Source organism: Thamnophis sirtalis, unplaced genomic scaffold (assembly GCF_051295495.1).
Source record: "Thamnophis sirtalis isolate CommonGarterSnake01/CBP01778 unplaced genomic scaffold, rThaSir2_p1.2 scaffold_14, whole genome shotgun sequence".
Lineage (NCBI taxonomy): Eukaryota > Metazoa > Chordata > Lepidosauria > Squamata > Natricidae > Thamnophis > Thamnophis sirtalis.
The window spans coordinates 7,359,502-7,379,324 of record NW_028261394.1 but is presented as its reverse complement, the minus strand read 5'-3'; the positions used below and the strand labels follow the sequence as shown (position 1 = coordinate 7,379,324).

The window sequence follows — 19,823 nt, the reverse complement described above, 5'->3', positions numbered from 1 at the left end:
TATATATATATATATATATATATATATATATATATATATATATATATATATATATATATATATATATATATATATATATATATATATATATATATATTGCCCTGGAGTTTGTGCTTTCGTAATACATAATCCGTTTGGCATAATTGTCCAGCTCTTTTAAAGTTGGGAATTATGCCAATCCAGCAGTAGATATGTTTTATTTTTAAAAAATAAGCTGACTTTCCAGTTAGACAATCTTTAATTTTTGAATATGTTTACAATGGAGAATATGGAAAATTTCAATATTTTTTACGGGGTTTTTTTCTGGGGTGATGTGGAAACTCACTATCGTCCGTTAAGTTTTTCCATTTAAAATAAGAGGCGCGTTTCCTTTTTTGCTGAAGGCTGCAGGTAATTTCTGGGTGCTTAAAGTTATTGTTCTGCAAAAGTGGTTTTATTTTGAAACCTGGAGTGTGAAAATGAAGAGTTAGGAAAAAGTCTCCCAAACAGGTACAACAGTTTAAGCTTCTTTATGAGCCATAACAGCTGTTCTCATCCATGCAAGGGCAGCGAGACTTCCTTCTGAGTGATTTTCTTTCAGGAAAAATAAATACTCCTTCCCATTATTTCCATTTGATACGGGAGAAGTCGCTTCCATCAGACGCACAAACGGCTGTTTTGGCAGTGAAAGATCAAGTCGTTCATCTCATTTCTAAAATTCCGGTTCTGCAGGTAGAACCTCCTTGTATAGGTGCAGTCTATCTGGTGAACGGATATTTTCGTGGTTTCTTCCCCAGCGTGAAAAGGACAGGGAAAAGGATGCTGGAAAGACAAGAATTATTAACAACACATACTAATCTATCACACTGTGCAGTTGTTATAATTATATAAATACCTATATTACATTTTTATCACATCTTATCATACTCTAGTTCAGGGGTAGTCAACCTTTTTATACCTACCGCCCACTTTTGTATCTCTTTTAGTAGTAAAATTTTCTAACCGCCCACTGGTTCCACAGTAATGGTGATTTATAAAGTAGGGAAGTCAATTAAATTAAAAAAAGGAAAGTGCTTCAGTATCGGACAAAACCCCTACCGCCCACCATGAAAGCTGGAACGCCCACAAGTGGGTAGTAGGGACCAGGTTGACTACCAATGGTCTAGTTAGTCGTTAGAAAAGGTATTAAGTATATAAAAAGGGAAGAAAGACGTTAAATAACCGGTATATACAAATGAGCCGAGGTACACTGATACTGAAGTGTTGTAAAGGTGAAAATTGTGATATAAAATGAAGAAAACTGTTCAATAAAAATCATTAAAGAAAAGACAAGAATTATGATCATATTTTTTTTTCTTTTGGACTGTGTGAAAGGGAACCTCCCCATGTGGGTAAAGTCTACCTTAGGAGACCAGGCTTTGGAAAGCGTCGTTTTAACGACGGGACTTTCCCCGGGAGGGAGTAGGGGGTGGAGAGATCGCTTTACGACCACCCCACAGACCGTCCCAGAGCGGGGCGTTGAAAAGTGGAGCGGGGGGGGGGGGTGCAGGAAGAAAGGAAAAGAACGCGTTCGGGCGTGCATGCGTGCGCGCGCCTTCGGGCACGCTCTCCCCACTCGAGGCGCGCCCCCGCGAAGGGCATTGTGCGGCGGGCGGCGCTGCTCGGGCCGTTCCGGGATTGGAGGAGCGGGGCAGAGAGGGGGGGGGGAACGCGCGCGAATGCGCAGGCGCGCGCCGAGGGCTTCGCGGAAGGAAGGCGGCTGGAGCCCCGAGCGCGCTCGCGCGCGAAAGAGCGAGCAGGCGGCCGTCGGGCGCGTGCGTGTCCCTGGCCATCCTGTCCGGCCGGGCCCCCCTTCCGCGGGCCTCGGGTTCCGGCCTCGGCTGCGCGCCGGTGAGGGCGCTAAATGGGGGTCTCCGCGCTGGCTCTGGCCGCCTCCTCCTCCGCCGCCGCCGCCATGGAGCAAGGAGGCGGTGGTTGCGGGCGGGGGTGATCGCTCGCCCGTCTCTTTCTTCCCGTCTCCTCCGCGGCCCCTTTTTCCCCCCATGAGACTCTGCCTGGCCTGGCTGGGCTGCTGCGCCGTCTCGCTGTGGCTGCTGAGGAGGAGGATGTGGTCTGGCCCCGCTCGCTACCTCCGGAGCCCTTTATCCCGCTCTCTCTACGCGAACATGATGAGCGGCCCCGGCCACGCACCGCCGGGCGACAAGGAGAACCAGCAGGTAGCCCCCCCCCGTCCCCCTCTTCCCCTCCCCCCTCCCCCCCCACGAGGGAAAGCGAGGAGGGGGCCAGCTTGAGGAGAGAGAGCCTGGGTGGGTGGGGGGCTTACCAAGACAGACGCCCCCTCTCCCCGCCTCCCTTTTGTGGTCTTCATACCCCCCTCCCTGCAAATGTGGGGGGGGGGGGTTCAAGAATCCCAGCCTTTATTTTGTATGGAATATCTGGGACAGGTTCGGAGGGGGTGGAGGGAGGAACCCTCAGGACGCCCCTTGCAACTCGAAGGCCCCCTCCCCAAGGAGTTCCTGACGCTGCCCATTGAGCGGGGGGGGGGGCGACACCCCCAGTTTGGGGGTGTCAAGCCTGGTCTGGCCTTAATGCTACACCACCACCACCCCTTGGTTGGACACCCTCTCCCCTTCAGCAGGGTCCTCTTCAGGAAGGGGAGAGTCTCTCTCTTCCCCCCCCCCCTTGGTCTAAGAGGGAAGACCCAAAGTCAGAGGTCTGAAAATGAGGACGGAAGGAAGGAAGGAAGGAAGAAGTGGGGAAGGAGAAAGGGTGGTAAGGAAGGAAGGAAAGAGAGAAAGAAGGAAGGAGAAAAGGGAAAGGGTGAGAGGGAGGGAACGAAAGAGAGAAAGAAGGGAGGAAGGAGGAAGGAAAGGAAGAAAGGAACGAGAGAAAGAAAGAAGGAGAAAAGGGGAAGGAAGGAAGGAAGGTGAATGGGTGGGAAGGAAGGAAAGAGAAGGGAGAAAGAAAGGATAGGGAAGGAAAGAAAGAAAAAGGGAAGGTGGGAATGAGGGAGGAAGGAGAGAGAAGGAAGGAAGGAGAAAGGGAGGAAGAAGAAAGGGAAGTAGGAAGTCTGCGCTGGGGCATTTCTTCTTGTAGAGTGGTGATCCAGCTGCTTTCCTCCTTTGGAGGACAAGCCAGGAAGGTGCTGTTCCAAAAGGCAGCTGGACTTTTTACTTTCTTTCTTCGAAAACGTTTCGCTTCTAGTCCAAGAAGCTGCTTCCATTTTTGGATAAGAAGCGAAACATTTTCAAAGGGTGGGGGGAAGAAACCCCAAGAAAGTCTAGTTGCCTTTTGGGAAGGACATCCTCCCCCCCACACACACCTTTGGCACAACCCTGACCTGGATGATGGAGAATCTCCCCAGCCCCAAGGCAAGGAGGTAAAAAGTTCCCAGGGTCAAAGACAGGGATGGGTGATCAAGGCAGGTGATCCCGTGGTTCCCCTCTGCTTTCTCCCCTCCCAAACACGAAGAGCAGAGCCTGAGGAATAAACAATAGCAGCTCATAATCCGAACTGGGAAAGAATAGATCGGATGACACGTCCTTTATAGGCTCCGTGACCGAAGGGTTGGAAGCAATTAGGGCAACGTAAGACATTTTCTCAGCCCTCCCCACTCCTTCATCCCACTTTGGTGGGTCTGGAGCAGGAAAGACGAGGGCTGGCGAAGACTTAACGCACTAGTGGTGCCCCTGCTGTGGATGGATAGTGGGGTGGTGTAAATTAGAAGGAACTTAATTTGCATTTCCCCCAATTTTAGTTTGCAAGAGCTTGACTTGTGAAAATGTCAAGAAAGATGTTTTTTGTGTGCTTTTCTCTTGAAAGAGTTTTGTCCCACTTAGCATTCTCTGGAGTAAAATTCCCAGCATTCTGAATTCCATGTAGCATTTGACTGCCTTATACTTTCTATAGGTCATTAATACCACCTATTCACTCATATTTCCATTGTTTTCTTGTTTCTTTCTCACATCTTTTCATTGGTCCCCCCCCCCCCCTTTAACTCTTCCTTTTTAGTTAGATCCGGGTGTCCAACCTTGCCAACGTTTAAGACTTATGGACTCCAACTCCCATGGCTGGCAGGGGAATTCTGGGAGTTGAAGTACACAAGTCTTAAAATTAGGTGCCCTTTTTCTGATTTGATGCCCCTGGTCTCGTCCATCTTGTTCTACTTCCTTGGGTTCCCCCCCCCCCCTTATAAGTCTTCTACATTCAAGTATTACTATTTGAGCTATATCCACAAACATCTGGACAGCTCTGATCTTGATACTGCGTGTTATTTGTATGCCTGACACTTAGTAGTAATTGAATAAGTGTAAATGTTTTCAGGTCCTAAACGTGGGCCAACATCTGCTAAAAAGCTGGAACTTTGAAAGAAACATGATTTATGAGTATTCCACTTGTGCCAGTTGGAGTTAGATCAGTGGTGGGATTCAGCCAGTTCGCACCTATTCGGGAGAACCGGTTGGTAACTTTCTAAGCAGTTGGGAGAACCGGTTGTTGGAAGAAATCTCATTTTTTCCACCTTACAGGGCTAATCCTGTAAGGAAGGCAGGAAGGAAACATTCTGGTGTTGTTTCTAGCCTCATCTTTATTGCCCTGCTTACAGAAACTGCCTCTCTGGTTAACCTTTATTACATTATAACAGCTAAGGCGAAGCGCCCGTCAACGTGAGTGATGTTGAGTTGGCCATGCCCACCCAGTCACATGACCACAAAGCCCCACCTACCCTGCTGGTCATTAGGGCAGAGAACCGGTTGTTATATTATTTGAATCCCACCACTGAGTTAGATATAAATATTATCTGAAGTCTCCCCGTTTTAGGGGGGTTGGATGGGTCAAAAGGCCATCCAAGGCCAAGAAAGGGCAGCTGTCCTATTGTAGATTTTTAATATGGGTTTCTAAGATGGAATCCACATTCACTTTTTACTTTTCACTGAATTAGAGCTGTTACCCTTCAGGCTTGTGGGTTTGTCTTTCTTCTTGGCACACTATTAATAATAGAATTGACTGGGTCAATATTCTAACAGCTGCAACAAGTACAGGTAGTCCTCGACTTACGACAACAGTTCATTTAGTGGCCATTTAAAGTTACGACGATACTGCAAAGAAAGTCACTTCTAGCCGATTTTCACAGCTTCCATTGCAACTTCCCCTGGGTCATGCGATCAAAATTCAGGTGCTTGGCATCTCGTATTTAGGACGGTCGCAGTGTTCCAGAGTCAACGCGATCTCTTTTTTTGCAACCTTCTTCTGACAAGCCACTTCACAGCCGCGTGACTCACTTAGCAAATGCAATCGTTCACTCGGTATCTGCGGCAAGAAAAGCCGTAAAACGGGACAAACTCGCTCAGCAAACGTTTCCCTTAGCCCAGTATTTCTCAACCTTGGCGACTTTAAGTCCTGTGGACTTCAACTCCCAGACTCCCCCAGCGTAGCGTAGCTGGCTGGGGGATTCTGGGAGTTGAAGTCCACAGGACTTAAAGTCACCAAGGTTGAGAAACACTGCCTTAGCCGCATAAATTTCAGGCTGGGTTCTGGTCGTAACTTCAAGGACTTACCTGTAACCGTGAAAGGTTAAATGGATAACCAGCAACCAGTTTTCCTCGTTAGTTCATCAGGAAAACCTTCTCGTGACCCTTCTGGATGAATATTCCCACTTGCCTTCCGGCTGCCAAATGTTTGAAGTCCTGTGCTAATTCATCAAAGGAGTTAAAGGCTCCTTACATTTGCCTAATGACGTTTTGATGACCTATTTGGATTTAATATATATTACTGCAATGTGCAGATAAAATCCCCCCAAAAAATGAATTGTGAAGTTTAACTGTTCTGAAGCCAAATAACCAAACAATGATTTCCCCCGTCTGGAGAATGGAAGATTTAACTGGATCCATGCATGGTTTATTGGCAACAGCATATAGTCATTTACCATTCCTTCCCCCACCCCTCCTTTCTGGAATTTTTCTTTTTACTTCTAAATCTACTCTACCGCCTTGGGATATCTTCATGGTCTTCCATCTAAGTCTTAATAAGGCCTGACAGGATCAAGGAAGTCCTGGCAGCTGCAGAGATATGACCTAATATTAAGCTTCAACTGCTTGTACAGGCCGACCTCAACTTCCAATTCACTTAGAGACCGTTCAAAGTTAGAAGAAAGCGACTTTGGATCCACACTTACGACCGCCGCAGCATCCCCATCGTCACGTGATCAAAATTCAGATCCTTGGCAACTGATTTCATATTTACGACGGCTGTAGTGTCCTGGACTCATGCCATCCCCTGTTTTGTGGCCGGCAAAGCCAATGGGAAAGACTGATTCACTTAACAACCATGTTACAAACTTAACCGCTGCGGTGATTCACATAATGGCGGCAAGAACTGTCGTGAAGGAGTTGCAAAATTCACTCCACAATCGTCTGGCTCGGGAACAGAAATGTTGGGCTTAACTGTCGTTGTACGTTGAGGACTAATTGTATATCGATTCTTGGTGTGTCTAGTAGTCCTACCTCTCCTGTTAATTCTAAATTCGTTTTCTCACGTATTGTAAGATAATGACAACTTACACACCAAGTCAGGCTGATGTGTCAGGCTCCCAATCATAATTATGGTGGCTCACCAGTGGAGCTGACAGGAGATTCGGACAGTGAGGAGGTTGGGGAGGAAGATGGGCCAGTCCTGGAGTCTGGGGAAGGCTCTGATGAGGGCTCTGTATCGGAGGCAGAGAGAGAGCCAGGACCATCTGACACTTACTAGCTGCCTTCAGAGTCAGACATCAGTGAGGCAGAAGAACAGCTGGAGCCTGTTCCCAGTATGCGCATGCGCAGAGTTGCCAGACAAAGGGAACAGCTAGAGAACAAGGGTCAATTTGGGAGTAAGGCCACAAGTGGACGATGAATGGCCCCTCCCAGAGGAAATAAAAGAGGAGCGAAACGGGAGTGGAGTTTGCAGGAGACAAATTAGTTCGCTTAATTGGTTCGTGACTCTCCGAGACTCCTTGCCAAGTTCTGCAGATATCGGCCTGGCAGCTCTCCAAGCCAGATAAGGTCTGTGACTGTAAATCCTCCCTCGAAAGACTTTGCTGGATGTGAATGAGCAGAATTCACAGGAAATTAATCAAAGGGTTTTTGTCGAAGCCTCGGTCAGAACAATAATATTAACATCTTACAGTCTTGTCCCTTCCGTCAAATTATCCAGGTGATCATTGAAAGTTATAATTTCATCCATTATAAACCCGGGGAATTTTTTTTTAAAAAAAAACCCTGCTGTCTCAGAATAACAATGGGATTGAAGCTTTGGACGTTTCCCTGCATTATTGTGCCTTTTTCAACTTATGACAGTAACTCAGCTGAATTTTGTGTGGCTGGGATCCTTTCTGTAAAGCAAATCCCTGTCTTGTAATTCCTCCCTCCCTCCCTCTCAAGAAAAGCACAGAAGACTTACCAGCTTTTATAGCAGATAATTAGAACAGCAGGAAGCCCTACAGTCAAGAGATTAATACATTTCCTGACAAGAAGTGTAAGAACTGTAAAATGGCCTCGCTGATGTTTCTAAGATTGCTTTAAAAGAGCCAGATTCTGGGTAGCCCCATCTAGGCCAGAAAGGGGAGAAAAAAACATCCCATCAGGAGTGATCAATTGGTGGGGGAGGGGGCTCCAGGTGTTGATTCCAGGTTTGTCCAAAGCCAAATGGTAATGAGATGTGTGAAGGGACTGTAATCGTAATTCGAATTCAAAACAATAAATCCAATTTTAAGATGCATCCGGTTCCCAGTCCCCATTGATTTTTGGAGCAGAGTGTTGTGGCCAGCCAGCAGAGCTGGCAGCAGATTCGGACAGTGAGGAGGTTGGGGAGGAACCTGGGCCAGTCCTGGAGTCTGGGGAAGGCTCTGATGAGGGCTCTGTGTCGGAGGCAGAGAGGGGGCCAGGGCCGTATGCCAGTTATCAGCTGCCTTCAGAGTCAGACATCAGTGGGACAGAGGAACAGCTGGAGCCTGTTCCCAGTGTGCGCATGCTCAGAGTTGCCAGATGAAGGGAACAGCTAAAGCACAGAGGTCGACTAGGGAGTAAGGCCACAGGTGGATGATGAATGGCCCCTCCCAGAGGAAATAAAAGAGGAGCGAAGGGGGAATGGAGTTTGCAGGAGACCATTAGTTCGCTTAATTGATTCGTGACTCTCTGAGACTCCTTGCCAAGTTCTGCAGATATCGGCCTGGTAGCTCTCCAAGCCAGATAAGGTCTGTGACTGTAAATCCTCCCTCGAAAGACTTTGCTGGATGTGAATGAGCAGAATTCACAGTCAATTAATCAAAGGGGTTTTTGTCGGGACAACAAGGAGTTTGCTTCATGCTCTCGGGAAGCCTCAGTCAGAAAACAGAGATATCAGCTTGCTGAGAAGATTAAATGGCCTAACAAATAATCTGAGTGATTCTCAGTTATTTCCTTTAGCACGGACTTCCTTCAAATGCCCTTTGTATGTCCACAAATAGCACTAGCAATAACAGTTAGACTTATATACCGCTTCATAGGGCTTTCAGCCCTCTCTGGGAGGGGGGTATGAAGGTTTACAGAGTCAGCATATCGCCCCCACAGTCTGGGTCCTCATTTCACCCACCTTGGAAGGATGGAAGGCTGAGTCAACCTTGAGCCGGTGAGATTAGAACCGCTGAACTGCAGATAACAGTCAGCTGAAGTGGCCTGCAATACTGCACCCTAACCACTGCGCCATCTCGGCTCTTAATCCCCAAGGCGAAGCTCAAAATTTAAATCATAACATTTTTCTCAAGCCTTGTGACAACATCATGGGTCCGTGGACCACATATCTAATCTGGAAGTAGGACCAGGGGATGCATGATAGCGGTGTTCCAATATTTGAGTGGCAGTCCCAGAGAAGACATGGTGGCTAAGACGCTGAGGTTGTCGATCAGAAAGATTGGCAGTTCAGTGGTTCGAATCCCTAGTGCCGCATAACGGAGTGGAGGGAGAACAATCAACTGAAGGGACAGAGGTTGCCGTCAGAAGTCGTGGGAGCTTCATCACTGGACGTTTTCAAGAAGAGACTGGATAGTCATCGGTTAGAAATGTTGTAGAGTCTCTTGCTTGGGCAGGGGGTTGGACTAGATGACCTACAGGATCCCTTCCGATTCTGTTATTCTGCTTGATTTTACCGCGAATGCAAGTTACCAACATGTTGAAATAGATTCCTGAAGGATCATAGCAATTTTTGCCCTCTTAAATTATCAACCGAGGTTCAAAAAAAGGCATCCTTTCCTTGGCTTAACTTTTTAGCCAGTTAAGTTAAAAAGTTAACTTTCAAACTTTTGGCTTAACTTAACAGCCTAGTGTTCGCTACTCTGACTAGCAGCTCATCTCGGCAATCTTAAACATGGGAACTGACTTATTTGTATTTTTAAAATTATGTCTTTGTTAAATGTATTTGCCGCCTATTACGTCGTGGGGCTGCCGATCCATTGTCCCTGCTGACTGGCAGGAACCAATTAAGATTCCCATCTTTTGAGATATTGAGAATGGATGTTGGGACTTTGGATACACAAACTGGGTGCTGCTGGGGGATTCTGGGAGTTGAAGTCCAACCTTCTTAAAATGGCCAAGATTGAGAAACACTATTACAGACGATAAATGCTGGGAATTTTCTGCATTGCATTGCATGGCCGAGGTGGCACAGTGGTTAGGGTGCAGTACTGCAGGCCACTTCAGCTGACTGTTATCTGCAGTTCAGCGGTTCTAATCTCACCGGCTCAAGGTTGACTCAGCCTTCCATCCTTCCAAGGTGGGTGAAATGAGGACCCAGATTGTGGGGGCTATATGTTGACTCTGTAAACCGCTTAGAGAGGGCTGAAAGCCCTATGAAGCGGTATATAAGTCTAACTCCTATTGCTATTGTTCCATCTAATGGAATAGAGTTCTTTATTGGCCAAGTGTGACTGGACACACAAGGAATTTGTTTTTGGTGCAGATGCTCTCAGTGTACATAAAGGAAAAGATACATTCATCACAAATCATAAGATACAGCACTTAATGATAGCCACAGAGTATAAATAAGAAATCAAATCATACTAGGAAACAATCAATATAAATCGTAAGAATGCAAGCAATAAAGTTACAGTCATACAGTCATAAGTGGGATGAGATGGGTGATAGGAACAATGAGAAGATTAATAGTAATAGCAATGCAGCCTTAGTAAATAGTTTGACAGTGGTGAGGGAATTATTTGTTTAGCCGAGTAATGGCGTTGGGGGGAAAAAACTGTCCTTGTGTCTAGTTGCTCAGGTGTGCAGTGCCTTACAGCATCATTTTGAGGGTAGGAGCTGAAACAATTTATGCCCAGGATGCGAGGGGTCTGTAGATATTTTCACGGCCCTCTAATGTGCCTTCTGGCTTGGCACATCTCAAATAACCAGTCTTCATTCTTTCTCTCCCTAGTGGTATCTGTGCAATACGGAGCAGTTGTGTGAATCCCTCCAGCCTCTCTTCATCCAGAGTTACCTTGACCAAGGGACACGGATCTTCTTAAACAATAGCATTGAGAAATCTGGCTGGTTGTTCATTCAACTTTATCACTCCTTTGTATCATCTGTTTTTAGTCTGTTCATGTCCAGGACGTCCATTAATGGGTAAGTGTGAGACGTTGGCCTCTTGGGTTTGATTAAAGGGGGGTAAAAAAATAACCCCAATTTTTGCACATATTCCGTTACTAGTAGACTTAGCTAGGAATGACATTCTCCAGAAAAATAAGCGCCATCCATTGACTTAAGGTCACAGCGTAGCCTAACATTTCCACCGCTAAGCAAGGCAGTTATTAAGTGAGCTTTGCCTCATTTTACGACCTTGCTGCTGTTGTTAAAGGAATCACGGCAGTCGTTAAATTATTCCCAGGGTTAAGTCTTCCCCGTTGCCTTTGCTTGTTAGAAGGTTGCGAAAGGGGTTCGAACTAACTCGGGACCCCTTCAACCGTCCTAAATAAAATGGCAAGGCAGAATTTTGATCACCTGACCCTGTGGAGGCGCCAGCGGTCGTAAGAGTGAAAACCGGTTGTAAGTCACTTGATGCGGTAACTTTGAATGGTCACTAAAGAATGGTGGCAAATTGAGGATTACTTGTATATGTTTGGATGGCTTCTGTGCCCTCTCTAATTAGCAGAAAGTTAATTTCTAAAAGGAAATGGCCAGTTTTTATGGAGAGGTATATTGATTTATAATGTGGCCTTTGTGTGTTGTGTCCAGCCATGCCTGAAAAGGTTACTAGCCCTGGATGTCATTATTGAAGTACCATGTTTCCCCTGTTATTTTCTTTCGACCCCCCCCCATCCCCGAAATAAGCGCTTGGCCTTATTTTTGGGGAGGTCTTATTATTTTTGAGGTGCAGGAAGCCGCGAGCGTGGTCACCTCATGTCCGCTGCTGTGTTGGCATGTTCTGAGGCCGTGCACACGCTTCCAGCCATCTTTCCCAGGACATGGCTCCATGCTGTCGGCTCGACCACCCCTCTGCGACTGGATGTCCCGTCGCTACCATCTCCTTCCTGTTCTTCGCTAATAGCTTTTGCGGTGGCCATTAGTGTGACAAAAGGGGGGGGTTGGCTAGGGTTGCGGGAGCGGCCATTAGAAAGGGCGTATGGGGTGCGTGGGGCATGTTCCCCCCTCCCTTCTCCCTCCGTCCTCACCACCTCATGTTGTTTGCACGGCAAGCAACCAGAGGAAACGGCGGGGACTGACTGCGCATGCGGTTAAATATTTTCGGGGAGGGCTTATTTAAGCACATGTGCTCAAAAGCCCAATTGGGCTTATTACCCGGGGAGGTCTTATTTTGGGGAAATGAGATATCTGTGGGCTCAATTGCAGGGACGATCCGTATAACATTTTTTAGAGATTACTCCATTGATGTCTTAATTCTGGAGAAGGCTTTTCCTTCCTTCCTTTTGGTTTCTCTGCAGCGATCGGTCCCCTTCATGTCCCCAACGTTGAAGAAAACACGGCCTCCCGTTTGCCCCCTTCCAAAATAAACTCACCTCTCCCCATCTTTAACCTTTCAGCTTGCTGGAAAGAGGTTCCATGTTTGTGTTTTCACCTGAACAATTTCAGAGACTGCTTAAAATCAACCCAGACTGGAAGTCGCGCCGACTTCTCGATTTAGGAGCTGGAGATGGTGAAGTCACCAAAGTCATGAGTCCCCACTTTGAGGAAACGTACGTGACCGAGTTGTCGGAGACCATGATTTGGCAGCTTCAAAAGAAGAAATACAGGTAGGGTCCTGAGGCGACAACCGTCTCACTCCGAAACAGATGTTTAGCAATTCATTCCACCCTAGAGCATATTGATGGTCTTCTGTGTTTTCCAAGGCTGATGTCAGAATATTGGGGTGTCCAAAAAGACAACTCCCTCATTCCTTACACTACCTAACCCTAAACTAGGTAAACAGAAAGAAGCAGAATTTTGCAGTTGAAGAACAAAAGAACAAATTCTTAGACTTAGTCCATGTATGTTAAAGTTTTGAGGTTAAGAAGCACCACTCTGTCCACCATGGTCTCTCCACCCTGACCTCCACATCTGAGTCTCTCCACCCTGGCCTCCACATCTGAGTCTCTCCACCCCATCCTCCACGTCTGATCCTCTCTACCCTGGCCTCCACATCCAAGCCTCTCCACTCTGACCTCCACATCTGAGTCTCTCCACCCTGGCCTCCACATCTGAGTCTCTCCACCCTGACCTCCATATCTGAGTCTCTCCACCCTGGCCCCCACATCTGAGTCTCTCCACCCTGACCTCCACATACGAGCCTCTCCACTCTGACCTCCACATCTGAGTCTCCACCCTGACCTCCACATCCAAGCCTCTCCACCCTGACCTCCACATCTGAGTCTCTCCACCCTGGCCTCCACATCTGAGTCTCTCCACCCTGACCTCCATATCTGAGTCTCTCCACCCTGGCCCCCACATCTGAGTCTCTCCACCCTGACCTCCACATACGAGCCTCTCCACTCTGACCTCCACATCTGAGTCTCTCCACCCTGACCTCCACATCCAAGCCTCTCCACCCTGACCTCCACATCTGAGTCTCCACCCTGACCTCCACATCTGAGCCTCTTCATCCTGGCTTCCACATCTGAGTCTCTCCACCCCGTCCTCCACGTCTAATCCATTCCACCCTGGCCCCCACATCTCAGCCCCATATCTGTGCTGGTCTGTCGCTTCTCCCACCAGCTGGACTCCTTTGCCTGCTTCTTTCCTTATTAAATTTAAGCTTCCATTTGGCCAAAAGCTAAGGAGAATCAGTCAAACGGGGAGGACTCTGGCCTTGTCCTGTTGAACGTCAAGACCTCTCGCCAGCAAGGCCACTAGACAGAGCATTAGGTTGTTCTTGCATCATTCTCGGGTTGAGTGAGGAGTGAAGAATTACCCTTGACTAGGTGTCAGCGTTCCAAATATCATCCAAAATCCAAGTCCAAGGCAGAGCTTTCCTCAAAAGTTCCAATTTATTAAGAGAGACACGTTGGCACATCTGTGGAAAACCCAAATCTGAAAGCTTCCTCGGCTTTCCCACCCAGTTGAAAGTTCGTGATCTTCCCCCCCACACCCACAAGTCCATCACATGGTCCAATCTTCCACTGCCACGCTGACATTTTCACCCTTCTAGTTCCGGTCAGGTGCAGAGACAAAGGATATCCTTGGGTTTCTAGAAAGGAAGGCATTATTTTGACAACAACACATTCTACTCCTTTTTTTTTCTCCTTCAACAGTTTTTTATTTTTATAAATCTGGAAAAAAAAATGTCATTTGCATTCTCCTGGAATCAATAGTCCCATTTTTGCATAACCAGTGAGAAAAGAATATGCAAATCTTGTTTTTATTGAGACAGTACAGATTTTGTCCCAGTAAAGAGAATCCTAGCTTTGAAGGATTGATTTTCCAGCCATTTCTGAAAGGCAGAATCACCTGTTTGTAATTCTATTTTAATAAAATGCTTCTATGGTAAAGGGGCCTAATTAATTTCCTATCAAATCCTCCTATCCCTTAAGGCATAACCCATCCCACACATTGAGAACAGCTAGAATACTTGTGTATCTCATGCAACTTTATGCATTCAGTGCTCAGTACCGGAACCTTTATTTGCTCAAACTGCATTATATAAAACTGCCAGTGATGTGCAATCAGGGGAGGCAGAGCCTCACCACTGTCATCATGAAAAGAAAAAAAATGTAAAAGGAAAAAGCCTGAGCTAGTTGCTGCCAGAGTCACAGTGGATGACTCTGCTTAGTGCTTAACTGTTTAAAAAAGCCTCTAAAAAAGTGCCCTTTGCAGGAGGAGGCAGGAGAACCACGTGCCTCATCTAGTCTGACTTTATGATCACTCAAGCAGAGTTAAGCAAGGGTTAAAAGCCGAAAAATTCCTTATGTAGATGAGGCACATGGTTCTCTTGCCTCCTCCTGTAGAGGGCGTTTTTATAGAGGTTTTTTTAAACAGTTAAGCAGAGTCATCCGTTGGGGACTCTGGCAGCAACTAGCCTAGCCTGACCTCGGGCGAAAGAAAGAAAGCGCTTTAGACATTGGGATGTCAGGGGAAATGACTGCCTCACCAGCCATAAACCTCACCGCACGTCACTGAAAACTGCCTACCTAGAGAAGACAGTAGGAATACAATCAACCTCCTTTGTACAGCCATGTTTAGTTACCGTTTCTGGTAGTGACAACTGAGATCAATAGATTGGGAAATCTTGGGCTTCTAGAAAGGAATGTTTTATTTTGACAACAACGCATTCTACTCCTTACTATTCCCCCTCCCAATTACCCCACTAATGAAACAGCGTAGTAAAATAAGAGAGAGGGTGGCAGGCCAGAGATCCTAAAAGGAAAATGACAAATATGACTGCAGGCCTGACCCCAGGTATAACTCTGCGCTTCTTCCCCTCCCTCTGCAGAGTGCTTGGCATTAACGAATGGCAGAATACGGGATTCCAGTATGACGTCATCAGTTGCTTGAACCTCCTGGATCGCTGTGACCAGCCACTGACTGTATTGAAAGACATCAGGAGTGTGCTGGAACCCACGAGAGGCCGAGTCATTCTGGCACTGGTTCTGCCTTTTCACCCGTACGTGGAAAATGGTAAGGCCTCCCAGATACAGATAGCTCTCAACTTGCAACCATCCATTTAGTGACCTGTTCTGACCCCCCCCCCCTCCGTACGGTGAGTCACGCCGATACAAGATTACTGCTAGACAATTTATTCACAGTAAATTAACACACTGACAAGACTTTGGCAGCAACCCAGACTTCTGCAGATAAGAAATACCAGAGTTTCTCCAGCTTTAGTATAATAGTTGAGCCCTGCAAACAGCCTCCTCCCAAAGTCTCTTCTTGTATACTCTCTTGGGAGGAGCCTAATCACAACCACCTGGCCCCAATTATCTTCTATATCTCCGTAGTTGCTGTCGGCGCTTATCTGCCTGTCTTTGCCTGGCGTCCGGGACCAACTCCCTTAGCTCCTCCCCACTGCTCCGGGGCCTGACGTCAGGGACAAACTCCCTTTGGCTTTCACCGCTGCTCCATGACTCAGGCGCCTCCTGGTGGCCAACCAGCCTCTCTGGTCCCTGCTCGGAGTCTGAACCCTGTCCAGGGTCCTCCACATCTTCCAGAGCCGACTCAGAGGGTCCCTCGCTATCGGAGTCTGTTTGTAGCTCCAACGGCTCCTGCTGGGCCACAACAGTGACCATTCAAGGTTACGACAACACTGGAAAAAAGTGACTTATGACCAGTTTTCACACTTAATGACCATTGCCACATCCCCGTGGCCACATGATCAAAATTTGGCATGTGTTTCGGACGGTTATACTGTCCCGGGGTCAAGAGATCACCCTTTATAACTTTCCTAGCTGGCTTCCGAACCAGCAGGCTCAATAGGCAAAGTCAGATTCACTTAACGTCCACACAATTCACAACTGTGATTCACTTAGCAGCGATCCGCTTAACTGTGACAAAAATGGTCGCAGAATGGGGCAAATGCATTGAACAACTGCCTTGCTTAGGGATAGAAATGCTGGGCGCAATTGTGGCTGTAAGTCGAGGACTTCCTGTAATCAAATGCTTGTTCGGATATTGAAAAGGGGGAGCATTGTATCATTGTAGGAGGAGCGCAGGCGGAGTTAAAGGTGTCATTAGTTTAGAGTCACGGCGTTGCCACAAAACACCCAACTCCAGCCCAATTTTTTGAATTCTGTCAACTTTTACCTAGCACCAATTTTGCGCTGATCATTAGCTGACTAGATGCTTGTGTACAGGTTGCGACAATCATAATTTACAGTATCCGTGCTTTGAACCCAACAAATGTTCTTGGTTATTTGTGCCCAACAATCATACTTGATTGGCCCCTGGTGTCTTCTCTCGCAATTCTATAATTACAATTCCCATTTTGTCCCAAAGGTGCTTTTTCAAGAGGAAATTGAACTTTCTGGGTTTTTTTTAAAGACATTTCACTTCTCATCCTAGAAGCTTCTTCAGCTCTGACTGGACGGTGGGAGATGGAAGGATTGATATTCCTTGCAGGCAGAGCTGGTCATTTGCATGCTTTTAGAGAGTCCTTGAGGCCACTTGGAGGTTTATCTGTGTCCTCAGGGTCACCTGAGTGGTGCAAATGGATGTGGAACCTTCTTGGACCGGTTGAAAGGACTGTGTTGTAGACGGGAGATAGATGGTGTCGCATCCCTCCTCCTCTGTTGAGAGAGGGCTGTCCAATTTGGACATAGATGGCCTCTTCGACCCCTCTTCTTTCAAACTAACCTCCAAGTGGCCTCAACGACTCTTTAAAAAGGATGCAAATGACCAGCTGTCTGTGGTCCAAGATGCTTCATCAGCTCTGACTGGATGATGGGGAACAGAAGGATTGATATTCCTTGCAGGCAGAGCTGGTCATTTGCATCCTTTTAGAGAGTCCTTGAGGCCGCTTGGAGGTTTATCTGTGCCCTCAGGGCCACTCAAGTAGCCTTCTTGGAACCTCCAATTGGCCTCAACAACCTAAAAGGATGCAAATGACCAGCTGTCTGCAAGGAGTATCAATCCTTCCGTTCCCCGCCATCCAGTCAGAACTGAAGAAGCTTCTTGGATGAGAAGCAAAGCATCTTCAAAGAAAAACCACAAAGTCCAATTGCCTTTTGCAAAAAGCTGTGTGCTGGCTGAGGAATTTTGGGAGTCGAAGTCCATAAGTCATAAAGTTTGCCAAGGTTGGAGCCCCCTGCACTAGACAATGCCCATTTCTGTTTAATTCCGCTTACAGCATCCCTTCCATTGTGGCCCGCCAGCGGCCAGCAGAGCTGGCGGCAGATTTGGATAGTGAGGAGGTTGGGGAGGAAGAAGGGCCAGTCCTGGAGTCTGGGGAAGGCTCTGATGAGGGCTCTGTGTTGGAGGGGGCCAGGGCCGTATGCCAGTTATCAGTTGCCTTCAGAGTCACACATCAGTGAGGCAGACAAACAGCTGGAGCCTGTTCCCAGTGTGCACATGCGCAGAGTTGCCAGTCGAAGGAAACAGCTGAAGAACAGGGGTCAACTTGGGAGTAAGGCCACAGGTGGATGATGAATGGCCCCTCCCAGAGGAAATAAAAGAGGAGCGAAAGGGGAGTGGAGTTTGCAGGAGACGATTAGTTCGCTTAATTGGTTCGTGACTCTCCGAGACTCCTTGCCAAGTTCTGCAGATATCAGCCTGGCAGCTCTCCAAGCCAGAGAAGGTCTGTGACCGTAAATCCCCCCTTGAAAGACTTTGCTGGATGTGAAGGAGCAAAATTCACAGTCAGTTAATAAAAGGGGTTTTTGTCGGGACAAGGAGTTTGCTCCATGCTCTCGGGGAGCCTCGGTCAGAACACCTTCGCCCTCCGTCTTGGGAAATGCGCAGCTAACAAAATCCTCTCTCCTCTCAGTAGGTGGCAAGTGGGATAAACCATCCGAAATTTTGGAAATCAAAGGACTGACGTGGGAGGAGCAGGTGAACAGCCTGCCGGAGGTCCTCAAGAAAGCCGGCTTCGCCATCGAGGCGTTCACCAGACTACCGTACCTGTGTGAAGGCGACATGTACAACGATTATTACGTCCTGGATGACGCCGTCTTCGTCCTGAGACCGATTTGAATTCGTCGGGTCCTCGGGAGTCCAGCCGGAAGCCACCAGCAAATGAAACCGTTTTGATTCTTTGGATGGGTTTCGGGGGTTTCGGTTGGGGGTTGGTTTATTTTTTATTTTGGTTGGTTGATTTTGGTGGTTTTGTTTTTTAATTGAATGACTCCTTCCCGGAAGAGGGATGTTTGTGGTTTGTCTAATCTCAGTGGACTTCTTTGACTGAAAAAAGGAGAAAAAAAAATACTAATTTCTTCGGAACATTCTCTCCCCCTCCTTTTTGTTTTTATTTTTATTTTTAAAAAGGACATCTTTTTTTAAAAGACCCGAGGTTTCTCTCCATTAAGGTTTTCTTAAAACCCGAGACGTGTCTAATGAAATGGAAATATTTTTATACCTAGCCGTTTAGGACTACTGGTCAAAGTAGATGCCCAAGAAATAACGCCAGCCCGGCTGGTTTTCCCACCCCCCCTCCCCTCCACCGAGTACCGACAGTAGAATCGTCTGTCCGCTCAACTTGGAAATCTGGATTGGTCCAAACGTCCGGCTAGAGACTCTCTCTCCTCTCCTTTTCTTCTGTGTCCCTGAAATGATTTGATCTGTTGGTCTCTTCAGCACATGTTTTTAATCACGCTAATAAAACTTTTTTTTGAGATGGTGCTTGTAGAAAAAGCTTGGTTTTCAGAGCCATGGTTGCTCAGTGGTCGAAATGCGGTACTGCAGGCTGTTTCTGCTGACTGCCGGCTGCTGGTGGGTCGATCCTGACTAGCTCCAGGTTGAGTCAGCCTTCCCATCTTTCCGAGGTCGGTAAAAAGAGAGGGAATCAATATGCTGACTCTGTAAACCCGCTTAGAGAGGGCTGTAAAAGCACTGTAAAGCGGTATACAAGTCTTCTATTGCTGCGAAGGGAAGGAAGGAAGGAAGCTGTGGTGGTACAATGGTTAGAATGAGGAATTTTGAGCTGACTCTGCCCACTGCCAGGAGTTTGATCCTGACCAGCTCAAGGCCACCACCCCACTCTCCCTAGGCCATTGAAATGAGCACACTAAACTTCTGCCCCAAATTTTGCATTCCCTCCTGCAACGACATTCAAATAAAATGCATGCTGGAATTCCATTCAGGGGAAAATGATGTTAAAAGTGTTAAGATTGCAGGAGGACTAACGGCGATTCCATAAAGTCTCTCAACTGGATTTGTGTGTATGTTGTGTGTGTATATTCACTCCACTAACCCATGGAGCTAAACCTTGAGTTCGCATAGAAGGCCACCTGTGTATTTAGACAATGCCACCTTCCCAGGGACGTGATGGCTCAGTGGCCAAGACACTGAGCTTGTCGATCAGAAAGGTTGGCAGTTCGAAACCCTAGCACTGCATAACGGAGTGAGCTCCCATTAACGTATCCCAGCTTCTGCCAACTTAGCCGTTCGAAAGCAGGTACAAATGCAAGTAGAAAAATAGGAACCACCTTTGCTGGGAAGGTAATAGCGTTCCTTCGGCGTTGAGTCATGCCGGCCACATGACCACGGAGACGTCTTCAGAGGGCGCTGGCTCTTCGGCTCTGAAGAGAGATGAGCACCGCCCCCTAGAGTCAGGAACGACTAGCACATACGTGCGAGGAAAAACCTTTTACCTTTCCAGGATGTAAAAAGGAAGAAAAACTTGAAATCCTGATTCTCCCACTTCCCCCTAGGGGGCGCTAGAGCTCAAGGTCTACAATCTCTCTTGCCTAGAGACATTATCAGTTG

The 19,823-nt window shown here is 47.2% G+C and overlaps 1 protein-coding gene across 2 annotated transcripts; it reads left to right on the top strand.

Moving 5' to 3' along the window:
- Positions 1-1,793: 1,793 nt before the first annotated feature.
- On the top strand, positions 1,794-18,736 carry METTL9 (methyltransferase 9, His-X-His N1(pi)-histidine). 2 transcript variants are annotated; one of them, XM_087728716.1, is made up of 5 exons: positions 1,794-2,195; positions 10,414-10,604; positions 12,020-12,229; positions 14,902-15,086; positions 17,890-18,736. In XM_087728716.1, exons 1-5 carry the CDS (start codon positions 2,022-2,024, stop codon positions 18,090-18,092), a joined length of 963 nt encoding a protein of 320 aa, XP_087584842.1. In that variant the 5' UTR covers positions 1,794-2,021; the 3' UTR covers positions 18,093-18,736. The 2 variants fall into 2 exon arrangements, with proteins under 2 accessions (XP_087584842.1, XP_087584841.1); XM_087728715.1 differs by having other exon boundaries at positions 1,805-2,195; positions 17,887-18,736.
- The last annotated feature ends 1,087 nt before the right edge of the window (positions 18,737-19,823 follow it).

Bases quoted from the DNA above. Each gene is read 5' to 3' on its own strand.
- METTL9 (XM_087728715.1), top strand. From the start codon at position 2,022: ATGAGACTCTGCCTGGCCTGGCTGGGCTGCTGCGCCGTCTCGCTGTGG. The intron at 10,605-12,019 runs GTAAGTGTGAGA...TTAACCTTTCAG, and splicing joins TCCAGGACGTCCATTAATGG to CTTGCTGGAAAGAGGTTCCA. The intron at 15,087-17,886 runs GTAAGGCCTCCC...CTCTCCTCTCAG, and splicing joins TCACCCGTACGTGGAAAATG to TAGGTGGCAAGTGGGATAAA.